The sequence below is a fragment of the Bos grunniens genome, chromosome 19 (genome assembly GCF_055505025.1).
Source record: "Bos grunniens cultivar Pamir isolate PY7600 chromosome 19, Bosgru_T2T1.0, whole genome shotgun sequence".
In the NCBI taxonomy this organism is placed as follows: Eukaryota; Metazoa; Chordata; class Mammalia; order Artiodactyla; family Bovidae; genus Bos; species Bos grunniens.
Window position 1 is genome coordinate 14,383,746 of NC_141183.1, and position 26,904 is coordinate 14,410,649.

Below are 26,904 nucleotides of genomic sequence, written 5' to 3' on the forward strand. Positions count from 1 at the left end.
CATTTCAGGCTAAAAACTACATTTATATCAATGTCTTTGTTTCACAGATGTAAAAGAAGTTTTAGATTCTGACAATGATAAATCCTTTAAAGAAGAACCGATGGAAATAGATGATGATGTGAAAACAGAGTCCCATGTAAATTGTCAGGAAAGCTCTCAAGTAGATGTGGTCAATGTCAGTGAGGGTTTTCATCTAAGGACTAGTTATAAAAAGAAAATCAAATCATCCAAACTAGATGGACTTCTGGAAAGGAGAATTAAACAGTTTACACTGGAAGAAAAACAACGCCACGAAAAAATGAAGTTGGAGGGTGGGATTAAAGGTTCGGGAAAGACCCCTACAAGTTCTGTGAAAAGTCTGTCTGAGTCACCAGTCATAACGAAAGTAAAAGAAGGATGTCAGAGTGACTTGCTTACACAAGAACAGAGCTCTAACACAAGTAACGATAAATCCGAAGACTCAACTCGGGGATGTTCACAGAGTGATTCCTCAATTCTTGGAATCACTGACCCTGATCATACAGCAAACAAACTTTATTCAAAAGATCAAATGTTAGAGGATGTCTCCATTCAGAGTGCAGACACACACTGTCAAAAACAAAATTCTGTTCGAAATGACATGGACGAGGGTCTCTCTGACCCTGCCAGTGAAGGCCAGGAGCCCAGTAAGATGAAAACAAAAGGAACTGATTTTCTCATTGATGACCCTAAACTAGCTAGCACAGATGAAATTGGCACTTTGATCTATAAGAACAGAAAACCATTCATACAGGAAGATAATGACACCACTGTGTGTCCCTCCCAGAGCCCTTTGCTTCCATCAGTACCTAAAAGTACTGATGATAGAGATATCCCGTCTCTGTCAAAAGCAGTAGACTTTGAAGGAAAACTGGGATGTGACTCTGAATACAATAGCACTTTGGAAAATAGTTCTGATACTATGTCTGTTCAGGACAGCAGTGAAGAAGATATGATTGTTCAAAATAGCAATGAAAGTATTTCTGAACAGTTAATAACTCAAGAACAAGGTAGTGAAGGCTTTGAACCACTGAAACGTGAATTTGTTTCAGATAAGACTACTGGAAGCTGTGATGACAGGCTGCAGAGTAAGGTAAATGACGCAAATGGTAGAAAGCCAAGTCAAGATCAGAAACTAGAGGATAGACCACTTAATAAATGTATCGATCAAAACAGTCTGAAAAGTGTCACTGATAAAAAGAATAATGAAAACCGAGAGTCTGAAAAGAAAGGACAGAAAGCAAGTACCTTTCAAATAAATGGAAAAGATAATAAAGCTAAAGTATATTTGAAAGGTGAATGCTTGAGAGACATCTCTGAGAGTAAAATAGGAAGTGGTGACATTGAACCAAAGGTTAATAATATAAATAAAATTATTCCTGAAAATGATATCAAGCCTTTGACTGTTAAAGAATCTACTGTAAAGCCATTCATGAATGGTGATGTCATCATGGAAGATTTTAATGAAAAAAACAACTTGGAAACAAAATCATGTTTACTGAGGTCTTCGGATGCTGAAGGTGACTACCATGATAGCCTGGAGACACTGCCATCAACCAAAGAGTCTGAGAGTGCCCAGGCCGCCATGCCTCTGCCGTCTTGTCCAGAAGGCAGTTCATCCAATCAGGTAGAAGATATGGAAATTGACATCTCCAAAGTTAAGAAAGTTACTTCGTCCCCTGTTACTTCTGGAGAGGAATCTAACCTCAGTAATGATTTTATTGATGAAAATGGCCTGCCCACCAACAAAGATGAAAATGTCAATGGAGAACCTAAAAGAAAAACGGTCATCACAGAAGTCACCACCATGACGTCCACAGTGGCCACAGAATCAAAAACCGTAATTAAGGTAGCAAAGGGCGATAAGCAGACTGTGGTCTCTTCCACGGAAAATTGTGCCAAGTCCACTGTCACGACCACCACTACAACAGTAACCAAGCTTTCCCCGCCCTCTGCAGGCAGTGACGTGGACATCATCTCCGTGAAGGAGCAGAGCAAAACTGTGGTCACCACAACAGTGACAGACTCGCTGACCACCGCGGGAGGCACTCTGGTAACATCTATGACCGTGAGCAAAGAATATTCCACAAGAGACAAAGTGAAACTCATGAGGTTTTCAAGACCCAAAAAGACTCGTTCAGGTACAGCTCTGCCATCGTACAGAAAGTTTATCACCAAGAGCAGCAAGAAGAGCATATTTGTTTTGCCCAATGATGACCTAAAAAAATTGGCCAGAAAAGGAGGAATCCGAGAAGTCCCTTACTTTAATTACAATGCAAAACCTGCCTTGGATATATGGCCATATCCTTCTCCTAGACCAACCTTTGGTATCACTTGGAGGTATGTACTTTCAAATGCATTTGAGGGAGGGAGAAAGTTTTAGAAAAATTGTCTAATAAGAATATCTCATTTATGAGATAATAGAAACAAAACAGGGAAATATATATTTAATGGGCATGTTAGTAATGGAAATAAGATACAGAATTTTTAACTCGGCCAGCTGGTAGGTACTAAAGCTTGCTTAGGGAAAAAAAAATGTTTAAAGACTGGAAATGTAAGGGAATCTTTTAAAATGAAACTCAACTTCACTTTTCATAAGACACAAGAAATGTGTCAAACATAGTTGTTTTTGTGGTCTAACCTTCCAGATATTGCCATGTGTTTGCTTTGGGAATGAAATAATCACAGAATTAGATACTCATCAACCTTCTGGAATGTTTGTGTTTTATTGAATATTTCTATCAGATAATTCATAAAAACAGAAGACATAGGAGACATGCCTATGACTCACACAAGGTTCATCATAATGTAGAAATCTTCCTGAATGTAACTTATTTGCAATGTAAACATTTGTTTTGGAGTTCTCTGTTATTTTTGTGAAGAAAGGTAATCTGAGATTCCTTAGAGAGTTTTTTTAAACCCAGAAATAGTCTTAATTTAAAATTTTCTGGGCATTAAGCTTTGAGGATGAGTCATAAGTACAAAGAGTTGGCAGTTGTAAAATCATGTAGTTTTAAATTGGGGAAGGAGCTTAGAAATTCGTTATCTTTTTTCAGCGCGTAGTAACTTGCCTCTGGCCACAGGGGGAGTTAAGGAGCAGTGCCTGGTTTTCCTGAATCTCAGTCCAGTCCTTTATCTGCTGTATCGCATTTCACATATTTGCCCCTTGCTTTGTCCTTTTCCATGGCCTCGTCTTTTTATCTCTTCACCTTTACATCTGAAAAGGATGGAACATGAACATCAAAAACAAGGAGTTCTGTGGGACAGGCGCAGAAGCCAGGAACGGTCTTATTTGCAGTTAGTTTTCGCCTAAGATCCTGAAGTTCATGACGTCAGCAAGTTCCTGAGCAGACGCCATTTCACTTTAGGCTTCATGTCTTTGTGTCTTTAATATGGTTTCTTTAAGTTGAAATCATACTTTTTCGGTTTTCTTTATATTACAGTTAGCATTAAAAAAAGAAAGACTGTAATGAATACTCAGTATGAAGGAATTAATATGACCATAGTTGGTTTGACCAAGTTTTTTAATAACTCATCTTTTGATTTGAATTAAATATCATCACTCCATTACACATTCAATAGAGACAGCTGAAAAGTACAATTTCTCTGCAGGGCCTGCAATGAAGGATTTGCAGAATCCTGCAGGGAATCAAGGAACTCTTCATTACAGTTCATGGATTTGTAGGATTACTCTGCACTTTTCTGCTTTCTTCATTGAGAGCGGTCCCCAAATGTATCCTTGACTGTCCTGCAGGTAACTTCTTTCCCACTGGAAAAGTTACTGTGTACAAATACTTTAATTAAAGTGACCTGGCACTTGTGGAGGCCCACCTTTCTGCTCCTTTCTATTCTGAAATGGAAGGTAGGCTTGACTGGGAAGCACTGTTCTCTGAGCCAGTTCTGTTCCCATGTTGCCCAGGGCCCTTCTCTGCATGGCTGGGTGTCAGAAGCCTTGTACTGTTATGTTTTAATATGCACTGGGGGCACAGTTTGTGTCTGTTTAGTTCATTTCTCATTTTTCAATGAGAAATGAGATGGAAATACCTTCCTATACATTTGAAACAGGTATTGCCTTCAGATATATGCTAATGTCTTAATTTGCTGAGGTTGAGAGAACCATAAACCCTTCTACCTAACGGAGGCATGGGTAAAACTGTAATTATTTTTGACTTCAGAATGCATTTAAAAATATATATATATATTGCTATAAAAACCATGCATGTGAAACGCATTTTTCTACTCACACTTGAATAAAAATATGTCTGATGCTTAGAGTAGGAGCTAAGAGTGCCAAAGGCACACATGTTTGGTCTTTATTAAATTTAATGTTAAGGCTGAGCAACATTGAAAAAGTGAAACTTGTCTCATTGACTCATTAGGGCCTTTTTTTTTTCCCTCTACACTGTCCATTCCCGTACTCTCTTTTCCCCAGGCCCTTATTCTGTGTATCATGATCACTTTGACCCCATAGTGCTATTAGAAGGATCCTTCTAAAACACAGATCTATCCTGTGATTATTCTGACTAAGCTGAGCAGGCAGGTGTGTTGGGACTTCCTGGTGGGTCAGTGGTTAAGGCTGCCCATTTGCAGTGCAGGTTCCATCCCTGGTCAGGGAACTAAGATCCCACATGCTGCACAGTGCGGCCAAAAAGCTTTTAAAATAAAAATCAAGAGGACGTGTTAACTACCGCAGGGCTGGGAAGGGGAGAGTGTTTGTCACCTGTACGTCCCTTTACAACCTGTGCAGAGCTGTGTACATTTTAGAGATCTCCTTAGAGATGGTCTCTGATGTCCTTTAATTCTTCTGTTTGGTGTAGCACATTCTGGCTTCTGCCTTCCTCTCTCATGCCAGCTCCATCTCTTGCTACACCTCCACACCCCTTCCCTCCAGTCCTAGCACACCAGATGTGGTTTCTAGGAAGAAGTGTGAGCCCTCATGCACCTTCCTCCTAAGCACGTGTGTGCCCCGTTGCCTTTGGTCAGCTGCCCCCACACCCTTGTCTTTGAGACTCTAGCAAAGCTCTCATCCCCATCCCTGAGCCAAATCCGATAACCGCTTCCTTGTGCTTTCCTCTGTTAACAGCTCCTGAGGATGTAGGAAGAGATTAAAATTCATCTGTGTCCCCAGCTCCTTTTACTTATTTGAACACATAGATGACACTCAAGTGCTTTTTGGATGAATAAATGAATGAGCAGGCTCTAACGCATGGATGTGTTCCCCACCTGGTGGTGTTTCCATTGTAAAACCAGAGATACTTTCAAATTGTTTGTTGAGAGTGAGCAGAGGAGGAAGAAAGAGAAAGAGAAAAACCTCCAAATAAATATCTGATTGCTCCCGTGAGTCTGAAGTTCCCTAGGCATCTCTGTAGGGGTGTGGTCCGAAAGTGACACCTCCCCCTCGCCTACCCTATGCTTCTTAACATTTGCCCTCTAATTTAAGAGCTGTCTGTACAAGTCAGAGGGCTCACACGCTGGTAGTACAGGGAAGAAAATAATAGTACTATAGGTGGAAAAGGGAAGTTAAGAAGTAGCAGCAACTTTTTGGCTAGAGCTTTTTTTTCTCACATTGTTCATTTTTCTAACATTAAGAATGGAAAGCATTGCTTTTCAAATACAAATTGTTTTAAGATTTACCTGAACCTCCATTAGAGGAGGAAATTAATTTTGTTTCATAGTTCTTCTCTACAGTACAGTCAGTGTATTCATTTCAGTATGTGGAAATGTCAGTTAAATACCTAATGATTCAAAACCGCTAATAGAGAATTGACAGCCTAGAGCTACTTTACAATATACTGTTTTTAAGACATGATACTCATTGCAGTTGTAAATTCATTCTGGAATGCATTTTTAATATTATTTTTAAAATAATATCTAAAATGTTCGATAACTTTGTATATAGTGCTTAGGAGGAACCTGAACACAGAGATTCCCTTGTCTTCTGACTAGTAATTAATACAGTAATGTCCTTTTATTTTATTATTCATTGTATCAAAGAATTCCAAAACTATACTAATGTTGATAAAGTGATACTAGTTTTAGCAGTATTTACCGTCCAGTAGTTCCATGTTTTGCAGAACCACCATTTGAATACAAAATTTTGGTCCATCTGGAAAGCTCTTGTTGAATTTATGAGATCTTCTTTGTTTTTGTTTTGCTTTTTGAGAAAATTAAACATTTTTAGATTTGTTTCAGCAAAAATCAGTCAGTTAAGATTTTATCCTTCAGATCACTTATCACACTGCTAACATTATTTATTTCTTCATATTTATTTTCTCTCATAATTTTTCTAACACATATTTTAGAACTAGGCTAAATTTATAAAATCTGTATAAATTATTTCCATATCAGTCTTACAATGAAATGTTCTTGTTTTACAAATTTATATGGCATTTGAGGTGACTACAGCCCCTTTTTAACTTGTTAGATGCATGTCATGCCTGGGAATAAAAAAGTTCTTTTCTTAAGGGACACGTAATAACCAAAGCATTTACAAAGCCATATTATAAATATTGAAGTCACAATGAGGACAAAAGGCAGTCCTTCCGTTTAATACAGTGTGTGTATGTGTGTTTATATACATACATGGTTTTTCTGGGTTTTTCTTTCAGGTATAGACTTCAGACTGTGAAGTCCTTAGCTGGAGTGAGTCTTATGTTGCGGTTACTGTGGGCAAGTCTGAGATGGGATGACATGGCAGCTAAGGCTCCTCCAGGAGGAGGGACCACACGGACAGGTAAGGGGTTTCTTATTTTCTAACTTAAGTTTAAAAGAGAAAAATCTCTTTGATAGTTCCTTGTAAGCGTATCTGTTATTTATTAAAAGGTAGTGCTAGTATTTTTAAATGTGCTCAGTTTGCTCAGTGTCCAGCTCTTTGTGACCCCATGGACGATAGCCCACAAGGCTCTCCTCTCCATGGGATTTCCCAGGCAAGAATACTGGAGTGGGTTGCCATTTCCTTCTCCAGGGTATATTCCCAACCCAGGGATGAAGCCTGCATCTCCTGCATTGGCCAGCACTTTACCCCTGAGCCACCTGGGAAGCCCATTTTAAAAACACAGCTTTGGTAAAGTTTGGCAGCATATGCTATAAAATCTTGGGGGTAGGGGAAGGGTTTAGATTATAAGATGAATCACTAATGTGTGAGCCATTGTGAAGTTTTAGAAGTTATTTCTTATACCATACACTGGGACTCCTGGAACCCTGTGCTTGCTGCTGCTTTCCTAGGGTTTTTATTATTTTGACTGAATTTTACCACCAGGAACGAAGCTGTCCCCAAACAGCATTTTGCTCAGTTTAGAAATTTTCAGTGAGGAGGACACTCTGGTGATGGCGCTGCAGCTCTTCATTAAGCAAATGTTTCCAGAGGTTTAGTCCATGTGTGTCTTTTTTAAAGCACCAGATGTTGTACTTTTTTATTCTTTGAATATTTTGGGTGGTTATTAATACTGTGTGAATCAAATTGCCATAGAAACATCAGAAACTGAAATCACAACGACAGAAATAATTAAGAGGCGAGATGTTGGTCCTTATGGCATTCGATCTGAATATTGTATCAGGAAAATCATTTGCCCCATTGGAGTTCCAGAAGCACCAAAAGGTAAGGAGTAGAAAGAATTCTATTATTATTCACCTGTTATCCTTACCTTTTATGAATTGAAATTTGATTATAATTATTTCTTTAACTGTTTAATAGTTCATCGTCTGTAGATACTTGTGGGAGGCACCTTAAAATGCCTTTTTAACAAAAATTTATTTTTAGTTAGAGGATGATTGCTTTACAGTGTTGTGTTGGTTTCTGCTGTATGTCAGCATGAATCAGACATAGGTATACACACATCCCCTCCCTCTTGACCCTCCCTCCCACTCCATCCCACCCCTCTAGGTTGTCACAAAGCATCAGGCTGAGCTCCCTGTGCTACACAGCGACTTGCCATTAGCTGTCTGTTTTACACATGATAGTGTAAATATTTCAGTGCAACTCTCTTAGTTCATCCCACCCTCTCCTTCCCCAACGGTGTCCATAATTCTGTTCTCTATGTCAGAGTCTCCGTTTCTGCCCTGCAGTGTCGGTTTAACCCTTCATTCAACTTTTGAAAGCAATACTTTTTCATCACAGACAGTTTCATTTTTAAAATGATGTTTAAATAATAAACATAGCAAGATTCCCCTGGGCACTGTGATGTCCACAATCAACAGTGCCCAGCAGAGGAAGGTACAGATACCTCTTATAATTAAGATGTGGGGCAGTGGTTGACACCAGACCATCAGCTCCAAGATTCAAGCCTTCAAGTCTGTCTGGGTGTAGTCCTGGAGCCTGCTGCAGGATCTGACATGTAAGTGGTCAGTGAAGATGTGTGGACTCAAGGGTTCAAGCTCTTGTGTCGTACATAAGTGCTCAGTATAGAAATAACCTAACAGGCCTAAAGAGTTACTAAAGAAACACGGACAGCTACATGATAGGTACTAGGTGGCAGTTATGTAGAAGAATGGGATCCAGCCCTATTCTCAAGGAAGCAAAAGGTATGATAGTACTATACTTGAAAATCAAAACTATTAATACTAAAAAGAGTGCAGTAAGGTGTCCAGATTCAAGATCTATAATTAGACAGAAGTCAATAATTTTATTTTATATATATAGTAAAAGTGCTTAGGGAAAAATCTGTTAAGAAATGTGTAAAAAGAAAATGCTGTCTATAGGTAGAAGCTTACTATTTTATAGAAGTTAATTGTCCCCACATGTATAAATTTAATTTTTTGAAGCTTGATTGAATTAACTCAAAAGCTCATCTTGGTGAATAAATAGGAATGACTTTTTTGTTGTTTTTTTTTGTTTTTTTTTTAATTTTATTTTATTTTCAAACTCCACATAACTGCATTAGTTCTGCCAAACATCAAAATGAATCCGCCACAGGTACACATGTGTTCCCCATCCTGAACCCTCCTCCCTCCTCCCTCCCCATACCATCCCTCTGGGTCGTCCCAGTGCACCAGCCCCAAGCATCCAGCACCGCGCATCGAACCCGGACTGGCAACTCGTTTCCCACATGATATTTTACATGTTTCAGTGTCAAGGAATGACTTTTTTGAAAAGAGTACCAACGAGGCGGGTACCTGTCCTAGAAGATGATGGAATACTAGTAGAATTAAAGCAGGGCCGTCCTGGAGCACTGACGGGCAGAGGCACGCAGATGGAAGAACGTGCTCCTGGCCAGTCTCAACCTCAGCCGTCCACGCAAAGCACTGCCAGTCTTCTGAGATCACTCTTCTTTTTCACTTCGTACAGCCCAGCTCCCGCTGCTGTTTCAGTTTCCTTCTGTTGCTTGCCTGTGATTCTGCTGCTTCTCTTTTTCCTCAACATATGGGACGGTTCAGTGCTTGTCTATCCTTACTTTTCATTTTTAAAATCTTTATCATTGGAAATTATATCTATTCTTAATAGTTTCCAATCCCTCCTTTCCATTAGCAACTCTCCAGTCCCTCTTCTCGGTGCCGTGATAGGGAAATACAGATTGCCAGGGCTGCACATGTCAGAGACCCCCACAGCCCACCTGGGAGGAGAATGCCGTGCTTCTTGAAGGAAGGTGGTATCCATGCTGTGGTCTGAAGGATGATTAAGCAGCAGTCAAAGGAGGATGAAGGGAGCTAGGAATAGTGTCCAGGCAGAGGGAACAGGCTGGGTAAAGGCTCATAGGACTTTTATATCAGCGGCCAGCAAACGACGGCCCATAAGCTTTGACCCACCATCTGCTTTTGTTAGTAAAGTTTGATTGGAACACAGCCACACTTACTCGCTTACATGTATGTTGTTTTTGGCTCTTTTTATGATACAAAGGCAGTGTTGAGAAGTTGTAACAGAGACCATCTGGCCTGCATAGTCTAAAGTATTTACCATCTGTCCCTTTAAGAAAACTTTGCCAATCCTTGCTTTTCATATAAGAGAAGATGCCAGAAGTACTATAATTTTAGAAGCTATATTGCTTAGAATACTCTGGTTTCTTTTCCAAAGAAACACCTACACCTCAGAGGAAAGGCCTTCGATCAAGTGCGCTGCGGCCAAAGAGACCAGAAACGCCCAAGCAAACTGGCCCTGTTATTATCGAAACCTGGGTGGCAGAGGAAGAGCTGGAATTATGGGAGATCAGGGCATTTGCTGAAAGGTAAGGAAATGGCTTACATGTGATCAGATATTGAACATTTCTGTCACTTCAGAATTCAAGAATGAATTCTTGAATAGTTTATTCAGTATGTCCTAATTTTGATCCACATTTTGATTCTCTAGCTATGTGTAGTTTATTAAGGGCCTCTTCCTGATTTTTATGAGTTATCATCCACTTGTCAGTTGCGAAGTACCTTGATTTAATGTTTTATTTTTAAATTGAGATAATTTTATACTTTTATGACATTTAGCCAGATTTCACCTAATATTAGATTCCAGATGCCTGATAGGATACAGGCCTGCTCATTTTCTTGCACTTTGCAGATAACTGCTTTTTTTGTTTGTTCTTTCTTTTTACGTACTGAAGGTTTGTAGCCACCCTCCCTTGAGCAAGTCTGTGGGCACCGTTTCCCTGACGCCATTTGTTTACTTTGTGTCTCTGTGTCACGTTTTGGTAATTCTTAACAATACTTCGAAATTTTTCATTATTATATAATTTCTTATAATAATCTGTGATCGGTGATCTTCTTTTTTAGTTGAAGGGTAATTGCTTTACAGCGTTGTGTTGGTTTCTGCCCTGCCACAGCACGAATCAGCCATAAGTATACATACATTTCCCCTCTCCTGAACCTTACTCCCACCCCCTCCCCACTCCCCACCAGTGATCTTGGACGTTAACCACTGTACTCACCGAAGGCTCAGGTGATTATTAGCATTTTTTAACAGCAAAGTATTTTTTAAATTAAGGTATGTACGTTTTTTTAGACGTGATGCTTTTGCACACTTAATAGGCTACAGTAATAGTGTAAATATCACTTATATGCACTGGGAAATCAAAAAAATTCGTGTGACTCACTTTACTGCTATATTTATGTAATTGCGGTGGTCTGGAACCAAACCCACAATATCTCTGAGGTATGCCTGTAGTTTCTGACAAATTCCTCCTTTCTTTCCCTGCAGAGTGGAGAAAGAAAAGGCACAAGCAGTTGAGCAACAGGCTAAGGTTAGTGAACAGAAGAAGGCAGAGGACTTCAAGGCCCAAATGGAGGCTCACCTCAAACAGCAGCGATTGGCTGCCCAGCAGGTGGGGGAGTTGGTACTGTCCCACCTGGCAACGAATTGACATTTTTAGCCAAATTCATGCACGCTAAAAGCACAGTAATTATATGTTTGTGTGGTTTTGTTTTTACGTGTATCTCACACATGTATCTTAATTTCAGTACTTGAAAGTAATTCTGTGGATATACCAAGCTGTGCTTTTGCAGAAAGTGTACATATTTGAAGAACACTGAAGTCTAAGCTCTTCTTTGTTGTATTTCAATGAGTAGTTTCTTTTTTTTTTTCCTGGCTGTGTCGTGTCGTGTGACAGGATCTTAGTTTTCCAACCAGGGGTTGAACCCTCACCTCTTTCAGTGGAAGCAGAGTCTTTTTTTTTTTTTTTAACTTTTTATTTTGTATTGGGGTATGCCCGATTGACAGTTTTATGGTAGTTTCAGGTGAACAGCGAAGGGACTCAGCTGTACGTATACATGTTTCCATTCTCCCCCAAATCCCTCTCCCATCCAGGCTGCCACATAACATTGAGCAGAGTTCCATGTGGAAGCACAGAGCCTTAACCACTGGACCATTAGGAAAGTCCTGATGAGTAGCTTCTAAGGACAATTTTTCCCTGCAAAATTTTGATCTGTAAAATCTCTGTAGCCTATGAAAAAGCAAATTGTGCCTGACAACTTAGGGACCCACGTAAAAGATAATTACTGTTAAGAAGATTGTTGTTAATTATTGTTGATAATTATTGTTAAGAAGATACTATAAAAGCTTTTAGCCAAACTTGAATATATACATTTTCAGGATATAGATAAAATAGATACCATTAACTTAGTGACACAAAACTAAATTAAAAATTACATACAAAATCAGATTCTTCATTTGCTTACATTTTACCTTGTCCCTCATATTTTATAAAACATTTTTCAAGTTCTTGTATATCTTTTACTGTGGCTTACTATGGGTCATCTTTACTTAGATCACAGTTTGAGATAACAACACTTGGATCTTGTCATGTGTGTCTGTCCACTTATGGAAAGACTGGCTAGCTGTTTTGTTTTCCCTTTTATGGATGTCTTTTGTCATCCCTACGATGTAACCTGAGGTTTTGCTTTGGTGGTTGGGGTGGGCAGGGAGTCAGTTTCTATCATTTGATAACGAACTTTTCTCTGGCAATTGAAAGTCAGAACCTGAACTTGATTTATTTCCCCTGTAAGTCCCCCAGGAGCATTGTTGTCTCTGTTTCTCCCATGTGTGTCAGCTTCTGAGGTGATAGACATACATCCTGGATATAGCTTAATTGAACAGAGCAGGATATAATTAATTTATACATTACTTCAAAATCTTTATTCAGAATCTTTCTTGAAACAGGCCAGTCTTCATTTTAATATGCTTTTCAAATTTAGCAGTGAAGATGATCTTAACTTTTTTTCTTTCATGCAAAAATTAGGCAATAATGACAGCTAGAATTTAATGACAGACTTGCCTTTTTGAATATGTGTACAAACCCAGCAGATTCTGTGGACATATCAAATCTATGATTTCTTTTACCCTTGTAATTTTTTATGTAATTTTAAAAAGTTATACTTCATTTATAGTTATTACGAAATATTGGCTATATTTCCCATAGTGTACATTTCCAATATTTAAAGGCATAGACCCAGAAAATAGCTATGTGTTTAGGGGGAGGTGTTTGGTCTCCTTTTTTAAAATAAAAAATAACTAATTTAGTCAGATGAGATTTCCAAGAATCCAAAACTAAACTCCTTTTCTTCTGAGAAATGAGAAATTATGTAAAATAGCTCCCTTTATTTTCAGGCATACAGGACATGTACAAAAGTAACAGTAAAAAGACTGGGTGTGCTGTCTTTGCTGAGCTGTTTTTGATGGCAGGAAATACTTCATTGAAATTTGATCTTTGCGTGCCAGTCAGCGCCACCATATACTAGCTGTCTGACCTTAGACTAGTTTTACGAACTGAGCCTCAGTTTCCTCATCTTTAAATCATAATTTAAAGATCCAGGCATTAAATAGGATAATGAAGGTAAAGGGTCTCCCACCAGGTTTGTAGTCCATGCCATCTGTAGTTTTCACATGTGTAAACATAAGCTGTCGTGTCAGTATGCTGTCAGGAAAAGGCAGCAATCTATGGGGAAAGAAACATTGTCTTTGATAACCCTATGGTCTGAAAGATCAGATTATACCATTCTGTATAAAATACCCTTAAGGATTTTTATGTAAAAATACTTGATCTGAAGATTATAAGTCTAGAAAAATCGTTTATAATTTTCAGCTTGCTTGATTGCAGGTTTGCCAACTTGAATAGTGATATTTAAATATTGACCTGTTCTTGGGGATTTCCCTAATGGTTCAGTGTTTAAGACTCCATTCTTCCACTGCAGGGAACTTGGGTTTGATCCCTGGTCAGGGAATTAAGATTCTGTGTGTCACATGGAAAAGGCCCCCCACCCCCCCAAAAAAAATTGACTCATTCTTTATTATTGGATAAATGATCATCATGATAAAATTAAATCCTTTTACAGGCCCATCATTTGCTGTCTGTTCTAAACTCCACCACTGAGTCACACGATATCCTTGTGTCTAGTAAGATCACCCATGTCTCTTGTGTTTTCAGTCTGAAAGCTTGGAGCTTTGCACGGACTGGGAAAACATGATCATTTCAAATTTTTGTTGTGAAAAGCTACTTTTAATAAAGTTTATGTAATTTAGAGTCATAAAAGTATTGCCTTCCTCAAGAAATTAAATTCAGGTGTGAGTTTATATGAGCCCATTTTTAGAAGTAGAATATTTATAGAAGTTTGGTGCAATTTCTTAGATTAGAAGGAATTGTGACCAGACTTCTTACAGAATGGCGTTTTTATTTGAAATGATTTTTGTTCATGATTTCTCTCCCTGACTTTTCTAGAAACGATTGGAACAACAGAAGCCTACAGTGATTGCAGCTTCTACTACTTCCCCGACAAACAGCACGACTAGTACCATCTCTCCAGCACAGAAAGTCATGGTGGCCCCCATAAGTGGCTCGGTTACAACTGGAACTAAAATGGTACTAACGACTAAAGTCGGGTCTCCCGCTACAGTAACATTCCAGCAGAACAAGAACTTTCATCAAACCTTTGCCACCTGGGTTAAGCAAGGCCAGTCAAATTCAGGTACACACCTGTGGTTAAATAAAAGATTGCTTTCATTCAAGAAAAAGAAATTTCAGTCCTTTACCTACTGAAATGAAACTTTTCTTTAGAAAATTCTTTTTCTTCAGCAGCCGGTTGAGCAAACCAACTGTAACAGTAGGTTTGTTACAGATAATGTTCCTAATATTACATTAGCAAAACTCCTCTCTTACATTATTTCACTTTCAACATTTACATGGTTCACTTACTTTGAGTGGAGTGGAATGCTTTTCTTAAAAATACAAAAATGAGCCACATTTCATGCATTGGTGCCTTCCTAGAAGTCACTGCGTTGCTGGTTATTTTAAATCTGAAGCTTATCAAATGTCTTATACCCCATTAGCCACCAGCACAGCTGCCACATCTGCTACAACCATTGCCAGCACAGGTCAGACGTTCCAAATTACAGGCAATCCAGTCACTATGGCAGGAAAAGTAATTACCAAACTTCCACTTCCTGCAAACAGCAAGATTGTCGCTGTAAATGTGCCAGCAACACAAGGAGGTAAGGGAAATGTGGAGAGTTTTCACTCACATTTGCCAGATCATGCTGTTGCCATTATTTTTCATTTCCTTTTCACTGATTTCAGTCTTCGGCTCTCACATTTTATGTAGCCCACTAAAACCCCCCGCCACACCTAGTTTCTCCTCAAAAACCAAGCAGTACCTGAGGTGTTACTAAAGAAGCAGTTATTAATGACTTCTTCATCTTTTTTTTCAAGGCGTTGTTCAAGTACAGCAGAAAGTCCTGGGTATCATTCCATCAAGTACAGGTACAAGTCAGCAAACCTTTACTTCATTCCAGCCCAGGACAGCAACAGTCACCATTAGGCCCAATACCTCAGGCTCTGGAGGAACCACAACCACTTCCCAGGTAAGAGTCCTTTACAGGTTTATTTGATGTTAATAACCACATTGGTTGGAGTTTAGAATGGCCTCCTCCAGGATTAATCCAGCTCCTAATTGTTCTTTGCCTTTTACTTTATCTGTGACGAAGTATTGGTTTTTTTAAAAAATCTGTTAGTTATATTTCTAGTGAACTGTTCATTTTTAATATTTTGTTAATACCACATTAGAACAGTTTGTGACTCATAAAGATTGCTTTTCCAGGATTTTACAAAAATATTTATTAATTGAAAACAGTAGGGAACACTGGATCACCCAGGAGAATGTTCAACTAAGAAGTAGAGTGAAAAATACACTCCACAGCCCTGAAACTAGTCTATCAGCTGAGACGCATACGTATGAGATAGACCATTTCTTTGGCACTAGTATTATGAAAAAGGCTTAATGTTTTGCAGACCTGAGAACGTTCTAAACCTAACACTGAAAGTAATATGCTCCGTATGAAAGTGCTTTTGGCTTCCGATCTTGCTCCTGTGTTCTCTGGGTTACAGATAAAGATTGGAGCTCAGGGAAAATAGGACTCCTCGTTTTCCTATGAGCAACTGTGGTGGTTATAGAGCAAGCTTTCCTGGGTCTTGTTCTTTTCTTTTAGTCTGTAGGCTATTCTTGGTATCAGTGATGAGGAGTGTCGTATGATCTGATTTGAATTATATTTTCTCCCCTCAAAAGTCTGTCTGTATTCTGATGCTTCATATAATTTAATATGTAATGTCCAAGAGTGTCTGTCATTTCTATAGACATGTTTATCAATATAGAACGTTTAAAGATCTCTGTTCCTGAGTCCATCATGCTCTAGTCTTTTAAAAACATTTAATTCCTTGTCCTTTGTGTCATTTGTAGGTCATCACAGGGCCTCAGATCCGCCCTGGTATGACGGTGATTAGAACTCCACTCCAGCAGTCAACACTAGGAAAGGCAATTATTCGAACACCTGTGATGGTACAGCCAGGTATTCATCCACCCCAGCGTTATCATTTACATCTAAATAGCCAGTGTAGGAAATCTATAATATTCTGTATTTGGCACTCCACATATTAGAAAATACCAATATGAATTAAGATTTCAGAGCATACTAAATTTCTGATTTATCATGGGATGTCCCCATCGATTTTATTTCATTTCTGGCATTGTCAATAAGAGAAAAGCAGATTCAAGTATGCTTGTTTAAAATGTTCTTCAGACCTCTAGTTAATGGGATATATACATTGAAATCACTGGCATAAAGAGAATGAGCAAAGAAATCTGTCTGTGTGGTAAAGGATAGATAAAATCAAGGAAGTGGCTAAGAAGCATTTAAATGGAAAGCATGAGACAAAATTACAAAGGCAATCCCTGCCTTTTTTAATGTAAATGTTAAAGCTCCCATATTAAAAGTTGAAGCCAATAAAGACTTAGTGGAAAAACCTTTATGAGAATATACCTAAAAGCAGATTACCACAAAAGGTTTAAAAAAAAAAAAGATGGTTAAGGATACATGAAATAAAGGACAAAAAAAGGAGGGGGGGGCAGAGAGAAGACATCGATAATCCTATTAATACTGAACAAAGTCAAATTCAAAATTAAAAAAAAAAAAAAAAACCAGGACACAGAGGGTCGTTTTCTTTATTTTGGCTTAAAGCTAAAGATTGCAGTGAAGATGTAATCTTGTATCTTTAAATAAGATGTCATTGACGTATATCAAGCAAAAGCTATTTGAAATCAAGGAAGGATTAGCAGAAGCATAATAGACCAGAACCAGACTATATCAATTTTGTACCTTTAGGAATACGCATTAGTTGCAAATATTTATGAGCTGTTCCTATGAAAATGGTCTTAAAAGGAGCCATAGGTAAAACATTGATGAATTCCAAAAAGTAGAATATGTATAGGCTACGTTTTTTGTAGTGAATCTAGAAATTAATACTAAGGTATTATACTAATAACTTTTATTTGCTTGGAATTTAAAAACGTATGTTTTCAAAAGTAACTTTTATGTTAAAGAAAATGTGTCATTACAAACAGATTGCTGCTGCTACTGCTGCTAAGTCGCTTCAGTCGTGTCCGACTCTGTGCGACCCCATAGACGGCAGCCCACCAGGCTCCCCCGTCCCTGGGATTCTCCAGGCAAGAATACTGGAGTGGGTTGCCATTTCCTTCTCCTATGCATGAAAGTGAAAAGTGAACGTGAAGTCGCTCAGTCGTGTCCGACTCCTAGCGACCCCATGGACTGCAGCCTACCAGGCTCCTCCATCCATGGGATTTTCCAGGCAAGAGTACCGGAGTGGGGTGCCGTTGCCTTCTCCAACAAATGGATTATCAAATAGCAATTAAGCCAGGCTGCAAAGCTGAACTGAGAGGCAAATTCATTGATTCAACAAATATTTGAGCACCTACTCTAGGCAGTTGAAACATGTTGGTGAACAAAACAGACTCAAAAACCCATATTAAACCTTAATCAGAAGTTAGAAAAATATATAAAACGAGTCTTAAATGAAAATAGGAGGAAGTAAAATAAATACAAGTAATAATGATTATAAGGCAAAAGAGGCAAATATTAAACTCTTTTCCTTTGCAAGTCTGATCTTGACAAAAGGAAACAAAATGCTAGTTTACTAAAAGTAGGAATGAGAAAGTGCCGTAACAATAGAGTGAACTAAATCTTTTTGAATAACAAGGCATAGTTATATACTATGTTTATAAATTCCTAGTCTTTTTTAAAAAATTGTTTTGGCCATGCCACATGGTATGTGGGATCTTAGTCTCCTGACCAGGGATCAAACCCACGCCTTCCTGCAGTGGAAGCATTGGAAGCCGCTGGACCACCAGGGAAGCCCCTAAATTTCAAGTCTTAATGACTCATATCAAGGGAAGAAATTTGGAAAGTTGCCATACTACTACCTACAAAAAAGAATTCTAGACCTCATGGGTTTATAGGTAAAATTCTCTAAAATGGTTGGAAAACAATATCTTTCTTATAAGAAATAGTTTCAGGGCATAAGAGCAGGGGGTGGGTTTGATTTTTTTTTTTTCCCCCATTCATTTTACAGATTTAGCATAATTCTAGTATAAAACATGGCTTGGTATTTTTTTGAAACAGCAATCCCCTAATGCTTAAGCAAAATTTATCCCAGAGAAGAAAGTATGGTTTGTTATTTCAGTTAATACTACAATGACAATTGATGAAATTTAATATCTATTTGTGTTTAAAAATAGCTGTCAGGCAGCTAACTTAAAGGGAAGATAAAACTCATGTAAAGATGAAGAAAAGTTTATAGATGATAAGTGATAGTAGACTTGCATATGTGAATATATATAAGTGTGTCTGGTGTGTTGTTTGAAAAGCAAGGTGGCCAGTGGGGCTGGGGGGCCCAGTGAAGAGTCTTTGGAGTTGTGGTCAGAGAGATGGAGGGAGAGTGGATGTGTGCTCTGTGTGTGTGTGTCTGAGTATGTGCAGGTCAGCATATCCCTGTGGTCAGGGAGATGGAGGGAGAGTGGATGTGTGCAGTGTGTGTGTGTGTCTGTGTGTGTCTGTGTCTGAGTGTGTGCTGGTCAGCATATCCTTATTCCTACCACCATGCTCGCTAGCCTTTCCCAAAGTTGTACATTCCCAAGATGGAATAAAAAGTGTTTTAATTTTTGAATTTTCATTTCAATGATAATCTAAAAATAAATTAACACGTACATATTGGGGATCATCTGAATTACATCATATAATCAGTCAGTCCAAACCCTTTTATTCATCTGTGATTATGATGACATTGTATCAATACAAGATGATGAAATAACTTTCCACGAACTGTTCCTTGAACTTCAGTACAAGAACATAGTGTTGGGGGCCAGAAGTTCGTAAATTCAGGCGCTTGTCTACATACACTATACTATTTTTCAATTCATCTTTATGAATAAATGGATGACAGTAACCAAGAACAGTTTAGAAGAAAGAGAAAAGAAAGAAAACTTATCCTGCCAATTTTTAAAGCATATTTATAAGCCACCAGAATTCAGGAGCATGCTACCAGAGAAAACTAGCCCAGCTGAAGAATCACAGGCACTGCAATGCTGTCATACTGTTTCTGATGGCTGGAATATGTCACTTTAGTGATGGGGCTGGCAAAGGTTCAATGAAATGAGTACCCAGTGGTGGGGGGAGTATGAGTGAGTATAACCTTTCTAAAATTCAATTTAGTATTGTGTGCATACTGTGAACACAGAATCTTTGGGAGGAGTTCAATCTAAGGAAATAATTAGAAACACAAAAAAATGTATAAGCAGGGATTTCACCATGGTGTTATTTAAAAAAAAGAAAAGGGGAAAGTGTTCTAAGGGTCAAAATAGATATAATTTTATATATAATGCAGTAATATTAACCACAAATCATTAAAAGAAATATACACAGAAATATATATGTAGACACAAAAGGACAAACAGGATGCGAACATAAAACTTGAGAAATACGATGTTATTTACTAATGAATAATGAATTCAGACTTTGTAAGTATAAAACTAGCTACCAAAAATTACCATCTGATTTTTTTTTTCCAGTTTTATCAGGTTAAATGAGAAACAGTTTTTAAAGAAGATGATAGAGCTATTTCAATTAAACTTCATTCATTCTATAGATAGTTATTGAACAGTAAATATGAAAGCAGTAGTTAAGCACATTGCTGTAATATTGAGGATATAGGGGTCCTTGCCCTCTTGGTTCTCCCAGACTGGCAAGTAGCTGTAAGAAAAGCTCATTTATAAATATAATTGGCCCAGAATATTCCAGATTATATGTGTTTTATTTAAAAATTACATTAGTTAATTATGTGTTATTTTTAATTTGTATTCCTAAGGAAAGACTGCCTAATGGCATTTTTTACATATTCTCCTCCATCTTCCCTATTATCATTTTGGCTTTAGAGTCACAGGAAGAGCATTGTTTGTTTGTTTGTTTTTTGAACTCTTCTACGGAGAGCAGGAATGGGAGAGAGGTTGTCAGTGAGCTGAGTGAAAACTGACTCATTGACAGCCGGGTGGGTCCTTTGGGTATGGGTATGTGACTAAAGGCATCTGTCTGTCGGCATCCCATAAGTCTTTTTGAAAATTGAGAAAATACATTCATGCGAAGTGTTGAAAGATAAATCTCAACTCAGAGGACCACTCCGGGCACAAAAGCACTCTAATGTTTCCCTGTTTACATAGGTGCTCCTCAGCAGGTGGTGACACAGATCATCAGAGGGCAGCCTGTCTCCACTGCGATCTCTGCCCCTAGTACCGTTTCCTCCACACCTGCACAGAAAGGGTTATCTTCAGGAACATCCACTGCGAATCTGCAGCCTTCAACCTCACAGCCCCCTCGTCCCCAGCAAGGACAGGTGAAACTTACCATGGCTCAGCTCACTCAGTTAACACAGGGCCACGTAAGTAATATGACTTCCCTTTTCACTTTAGAAGTGACCTTATTTATATCTGCTGTAAGTTTTAAAACATGGACTTATTTTCAGAGGTTTAAAAATGTACTTGTTTTAAGAAATGGCTGCTTCCTAAAGTCAAAGAAAAGTACTTTTTAAAGGCAGGATGTGATACCCAACTGTCCAGAATGCTGAGATTGTGTGCTATAATAGCAAGGTGGATAACACATTGAACCACCAAAATTGTATTAGTTAACGAATTTGCTTGGGAAAAATAAATTTTGAGCACATTAAGCTGTTTTCTTGCAACACCCAGTGTTACTCTCAGTTCTTCCAGTAGTGACCCATAGGGTGAATGTGGTTGCCGTCAAAATCCTGAGAGAGAGGTTTTAAAGTTTGACAAGCTGATTTTTAAAAAATTTATATGGAAGTTCAAAGGATCCAGAATAACTCTTTAACACTTTTGAAGAAAAGGAGGATTTGCCCTATGTAGTAACCTGATATAAAGACTTTAAATTATAGTCCTTCACTAGTTAATACAGTAAGGTTCAGACACAAGGATAGGTAGACCAGCCGGCACAGAACAGTGGACGAGGACCCAGATGTGTATGTGGGCACTTGATATATGACTTGGATGGCAGTGTGGGTCATTAAAGGACAGACTTTTCAATAAAAGGTCCTGGCTTGGACCACAACCTCACTCATAAACTCAGCTCCAGGAAGATTAAAGTCCTGGCTGTGAAAGATAAGACTATAGTACTTGTTAGAAGGTAGGAAAGGCTTTCTTAAAGACAGAAAATACTCACCATAAAGGAAAAGATTTATAAATTCAACAACATTAGAAGTAAGAACTTTAGTCCATCAAACATGAAAGAGTGAAAAGAGTGAGGGGAAGGTATACATGTCGCCAGCCAAGGACCCTTCTCCAGAAATGAAGAGCTACTACTACAGATTAAGACGGGAAAAAATCCAGATAACGTGGTAGAAAATAAGAATAGACACACTTGATGAGAATAGAGGAACTCTTAAAAGTCCACAAATCCAAAAAACTGCTGAACTTTGTTAGTAATGAGGGAAATGTGTATTAAAACCATATATTAAGAGATTGGTATAAAGTAAAATGTCAGACAAAATCAAGAAAAGCAAAAACATGGAGTAGAATGAACTCTCATATACAACTGATAATAATGTAAATTGGTTTGGCCACCTTGGAAAATTCCTTAATACTTTCTAGCAAAGTTGAAGACTCAGCATGCCTCAGGTCACAGTAGGTGCCCTCCTAGGTATGTTCTCTCGAAAGGCTCTTGTTCATCTGAGCACCAGAATAATGGACACGAATATACACAGCAGCCATCGATTAGATCAGTAAAGTGGTGATGCCTTCCTACAGCAGCTGAAATGAACAAACTACCGCAATGTAGAACTACATTGTTGAGCTAAATAAAGAACAAGTAACAAACAAACATACATTATGATCTACTTGCCTGAGATTCAGAAACAGGCAGAACTAGCTACATTGTGCAGAGTTAGGGGGCTGCTGCATTGCCTTCCTGGAGGGGGCACCTAAGGGCACCCTTCATATTCTTTGTAAATAATGGTGCTCCTGAAGCCATGAGCCTGTGGCCCCGTAGAGATCTGTATACACCTCAGTGGTCACAACACGATGAAATGCAGGTACGGTATCCGCGAAGTCAGTGCTTCCCTCTAGGGCAAAAGGAAGGAGATTAAGATCAAAGCAGGTCCCATGCAGAGCTTCTTGGGTACCGGCGATGATGACCTGAATGCTGGGTTTGTAGATCTTCACTTCATAATTCTTTAAACTATGCTTTGTGTTTTATGTAGTTTTGACTGTGCACACAGGAAGTGTTTTAGAAAAGCAAGAGTGAATACAGGGCTCCTGAGTGAAAGTGCTTGGAGCTTAATAAGTGAACTTTGTAGCGTCAGTTTTGACTGTGGGAGATTTGGGGTGGATTGGTCAACACGTTTGCTTTCTAATTCTCCCTCATGCTCCTGGTGGTTGAGGATTAGTAAGTCCTGGACAGAAGTGGCAGTACACATGGAGCTGTTAGTTCCTGGTCCCCATTTTGGTGATGACTCGGACATTAGTGACCTTCCTCACGTGGTGTTTGCATCCCACGTGTAGAACGCTAAGCTTGCTGTGCTTCAGCATGCGCACACTCCATAGATCGTTTGGTACGTAGTGTAAAAACTGATAGGAGACCTGGGCTTCTCACTGTGTCTCACCTTGGACTTGCTCTCTAATTGTAGGCAAGGGACTTGAACTTACTAACTTGAGTTTCCTAATTGGTAGGAAGAGTGTAGTAATATTTTCTCTCCTTACTCCACAAAGTCACAAGTCTATTGTGAGAATCAAGTAAAGCATGTCTAAAGTATGTATGAAGATGCTTTGAACGTTATAAAATAATATGAATATAAATAAGGTGATTTAAACTCAGAATTTTGTGGAGACCTTAGTCACTTCAATGCTCTTATTTTGGAGACTGGGAGACTTAGATCCAGGTAAGTGGTGTTACTCATAGACAAATTCCTGGCTTTCCATGTGTAGAACTTGGACTGGAACTCTGGACTGTTAATTCATGTTTTTTCCACTAATACCATCAGTCTTTTAAAATAAATACTGTTCTTCTAGCTTACCTGTATTTATCTTGGTACTATTCCATAGACATTCAAATACATAGTTCCATTATTTTAAAGGATCTTTTCAACATAAAAACAGTATACTTCCAGATTGACACTTTTTGAATGCTCTTTACATGTTAGGTGTTTTTTTCTGTAGGGTGGCAATCAAGGTTTGACAGTAGTGATTCAAGGACAAGGTCAGACTACTGGGCAGTTGCAGTTGATACCTCAAGGGGTGACTATACTTCCGGGTCCAGGACAGCAGCTGATGCAAGCTGCAATGCCAAATGGTACCGTTCAGCGATTCCTCTTCACCCCACTGGCAACCACAGCTGCCACCACCAGCAGCACCACCACCACCGTCTCTACTACAGCAGCAGGTAGAACTTGGGAGTTGTCAGAAGTGCTGCTCGTTGGTGTCACAAGTTGCTGGGTGACAAAGGAGGCAAGAGGACTGGGGCTTACCTTGGGAGGATGTGCCCCAAGCTGATGAGCGTCCACAGCTGACTGGTCAGCCTCCCCAGAGCTCGACCAGGTCTCTTGCCCGGACAGACTCCGTCGCCACCCCTCCACCCCTTTAGGAAATGAGGAAAGCAGGGGGTGGTGCACAGTAGTAATGTGCCGTGGCGACTGTGCCCGCTCCTGCTCTGCCCCAGACCTGTAGTTGCTGAGTGAATCACGGACGTGCTCGCCGGGCAGATGGTCTGTCCAGCTCATAAGCTAGGACTGAGAGCTCCAAAACCGGAGCACTCTGTGAGCCTCCCCTGCAAGGTGCTGTCGTTCACTGACCCCATGCTATAGGAGAGGGATATGGGTAGCTTAGCCTGGGCCACAAGACCAGACTGATGTCCAGAGACTGCGCTTTGCTTTGGAAGCCAGCCCTCTGGAGACTTCGCAAAATGTGTGGTGGGCAGCCGTGAACATGGGGAGGGTTCCCCGATTTAGGCGAGTCCTGACCAAAGTATTTCTGGATGGAGCATTTCTAAGCCTCAGTCCTCCGTCCTGAAATGTAGAATTCTCACCTTTAGAAAATCCCCTTCAAATTCTTCTTAAACTACAGTCTTACGTTCTAGAGTCATAAGTATTTGCTCTTGCCTTTTCACAGGTACAAGTGAACAAAGACAGAGTAAATTATCATCCCCGACACAGGTGCAGCCAGCCAAAAGCCTGCCTCCAGCTCCGCCGTCGAGCGTGAGTCCTCCAGAAGCCCAGCCTCAGCCTGCGCAGCCCGCTCAACCTTCAGCTCAGCCTTCAGCTCAGCCCCAGCCCCAAACCCAGCCCCCATCCCCAGCTCAGCCTGAAACTCAGACTCAGCCTGAAGTTCAGACCCAAACAACTGTGGCCTCCCATGTCCCTCCTGAAGCACAGCCCACCCAAGCACAGTCCTCCAAACCCCAGGTTGCAGGACAGTGTCCGCCTCAGAGCAATGTCCAAGGACAGTCTCCTGCTCGCGTCCAGAGCCCACCACAGACTCGAGTACGTCCATCGACGCCATCCCAAGTGTCTCCCGGACAGCAGGCCCAGGGTCAGACTCCAGCCTCCCAACCGATTCCAATCCAGCCACATACATCTCTTCCGACACCTTCCCAGGGCCAGCCACAGTCACAACCCCAGGTACAGTCTTCAACTCAAACTCTTTCACCAGGACAAACGTTAAGTCAAGTTGCTGTTTCATCCCCGCCCCGTCCTCCGCTCCAAGTACCGCAGCCTCAGCCCCAAGTCCTGGCTGTGCCGCAGCTGCCACCACAAGTCCAGGTTCTCTCCCAGATCCAGCCGCAGGTTGTGGCTCAGATACAGGCTCAGCAAGGTGGTGTGCCCCAGCAGATCAAACTCCAGTTACCCGTTCAGATTCAGCAGAGCAGCCCTGTGCAGACTCACCACATTCAGAATGTGGTCGCAGTGCAGGCAGCCAGTGTGCAAGAGCAGTTGCAGAGGGTTCAGCAACTCAGGGATCAGCAGCAAAAGAAGAAGCAGCAACAGATAGAAATTAAGCGGGAACACACCCTCCAAGCTTCTAATCAAAGTGAAATCATTCAGAAACAGGTAAAGTTATTAAGTAAAAGCAGCATGTTCAGTAGCTTGAATGATTGTGCTGTGCATTAGACGTAGTGTTTGGTTGTGTTAGCTTGCTGTAAACGAGACACAGAAGTCATTGTCGCTTCGAGTTGGAAGCAGCACTGCATTGACCAAAACGTATCACATGACTTACAGTTTGGAACTCTGTTGTGTATAAACAGCCAGTACTTACCGGTGAAAACTACCCGTATTTTGGGAGAACTAAGATGGGAAGAATGGACATAGGAAGTTTAAGTATCTTTGAAACTTGAAGGTTTGACTAAGTTTTGAAGCCACTTGAGGCATCATGGCGATTTGTTTGAAGGTATTCGCAGTTGTCCTTCCTTAGTTTGTGTGTAGACTAAGCAGATTTTACAGACAGATTAAACTCACTTGTATTTCCAGTCATAGCTTTGTTTTAAAAAAAGAAGTGTTAAGTCCCATTACTCCATAGCAGAAATAAAAAGCAACCTTGTGCAGTAGCCTCGTAGTGAAGTTAGGCAATTTAGATGAACTAGAGTTATTCTACTTGAAGTTTCATGTATAATAAATAATATCCGACATTACTGGAGAAAGCTTTCTTTGCATCTACAGCTTGCAGTACTCTGCACTTGTCAGGAGTTTGTGTGGATTTCAAATGTTCCCAAGTCATGAGAACCCAGTTCCTGGGTCTCCCATTTACAGTCCATGAAGCTCACTCACCTTCCCTGAGCTTTATCCTCCTTAAAACTCTCTTTCCAGCCATGCAAGGCTATTGTAATGATTAAACTAGGTCATGTATGTTGAAGCACTTTTTATTTTTTATTAAAATATATTTGACATGTAGCATTGTATAAATTTAAGGTGTGTGACTTATTTGACACAGATTGTATCTTATGATTGTCATCATGGCAATAATTAACTCCTCTGTCATGTCACATAATTTCATTTCTTTTTGGTGATTGGAATAATTTAAGATCTAGTCTCTTAGCAACTTTAATGATTGTAATACTGTTGTTAGAAGCTCTCGTTAAGCAGCAGAGGGATTTTGAAGATGTATGGTAATATTCTTATAAAATTAATGTCATCTGCAGTATTTTAAAGTGCATTATTTTCCAGCTTTCAGTAGTGTATGGGCCATGAACTGAGAATTATAATGTCTCTCTTTATGCTAACTTCTGTATAAGGTGGGGATGGGCTGGAATGGGGTGATCTTTAATGCCTGGGAAGGAGAACATAACATTCAAAACATGATCATTGGAGGATGATAGCTGGGTTAAAATTACAACTGTATTCATTCTTTACTCTCAGACAAGTTAGTAAATTCTTTGTATCTCAGTATCTCATTTATAAAAATGTCCTTACCATTCAGCATTGTTACAGTGAATGAACGAGGTAATGGCAAGTGCTTCTCTCAGTGCAGGGCCCAGTACATGGTAAGCACCTGGCGCATACTGTAGCTCTAATTTTATTTGTACTATGATATAAAATCCTTAGTTTCTTTGGGAAACACATATACACGCTCAGGTTTCTACTG

General features: G+C 39.6%; 1 protein-coding gene across 38 annotated transcripts in view; it reads left to right on the forward strand.

Moving 5' to 3' along the window:
- BPTF (bromodomain PHD finger transcription factor) overlaps positions 1-26,904 on the forward strand; it is a 132,947-nt gene that overhangs the window by 87,336 nt on the left and 18,707 nt on the right. For 9 of the 38 annotated variants that reach the window (XM_086356849.1, XM_086356855.1, XM_086356850.1 and 6 more), the window contains 12 exons: positions 48-2,358; positions 6,627-6,751; positions 7,487-7,615; positions 10,025-10,175; positions 11,135-11,258; positions 14,148-14,394; positions 14,756-14,917; positions 15,135-15,286; positions 16,159-16,267; positions 20,485-20,702; positions 23,491-23,713; positions 24,439-25,376. In XM_086356849.1, coding sequence (XP_086212975.1) covers positions 48-2,358; positions 6,627-6,751; positions 7,487-7,615; positions 10,025-10,175; positions 11,135-11,258; positions 14,148-14,394; positions 14,756-14,917; positions 15,135-15,286; positions 16,159-16,267; positions 20,485-20,702; positions 23,491-23,713; positions 24,439-25,376 — 4,889 coding nt within the window. The remainder of the gene's footprint in view (positions 1-47; positions 2,359-6,626; positions 6,752-7,486; positions 7,616-10,024; positions 10,176-11,134; positions 11,259-14,147; positions 14,395-14,755; positions 14,918-15,134; positions 15,287-16,158; positions 16,268-20,484; positions 20,703-23,490; positions 23,714-24,438; positions 25,377-26,904) is intronic. The other 29 variants (XM_086356861.1, XM_086356866.1, XM_086356875.1 and 26 more) reach the window with 7 other exon arrangements.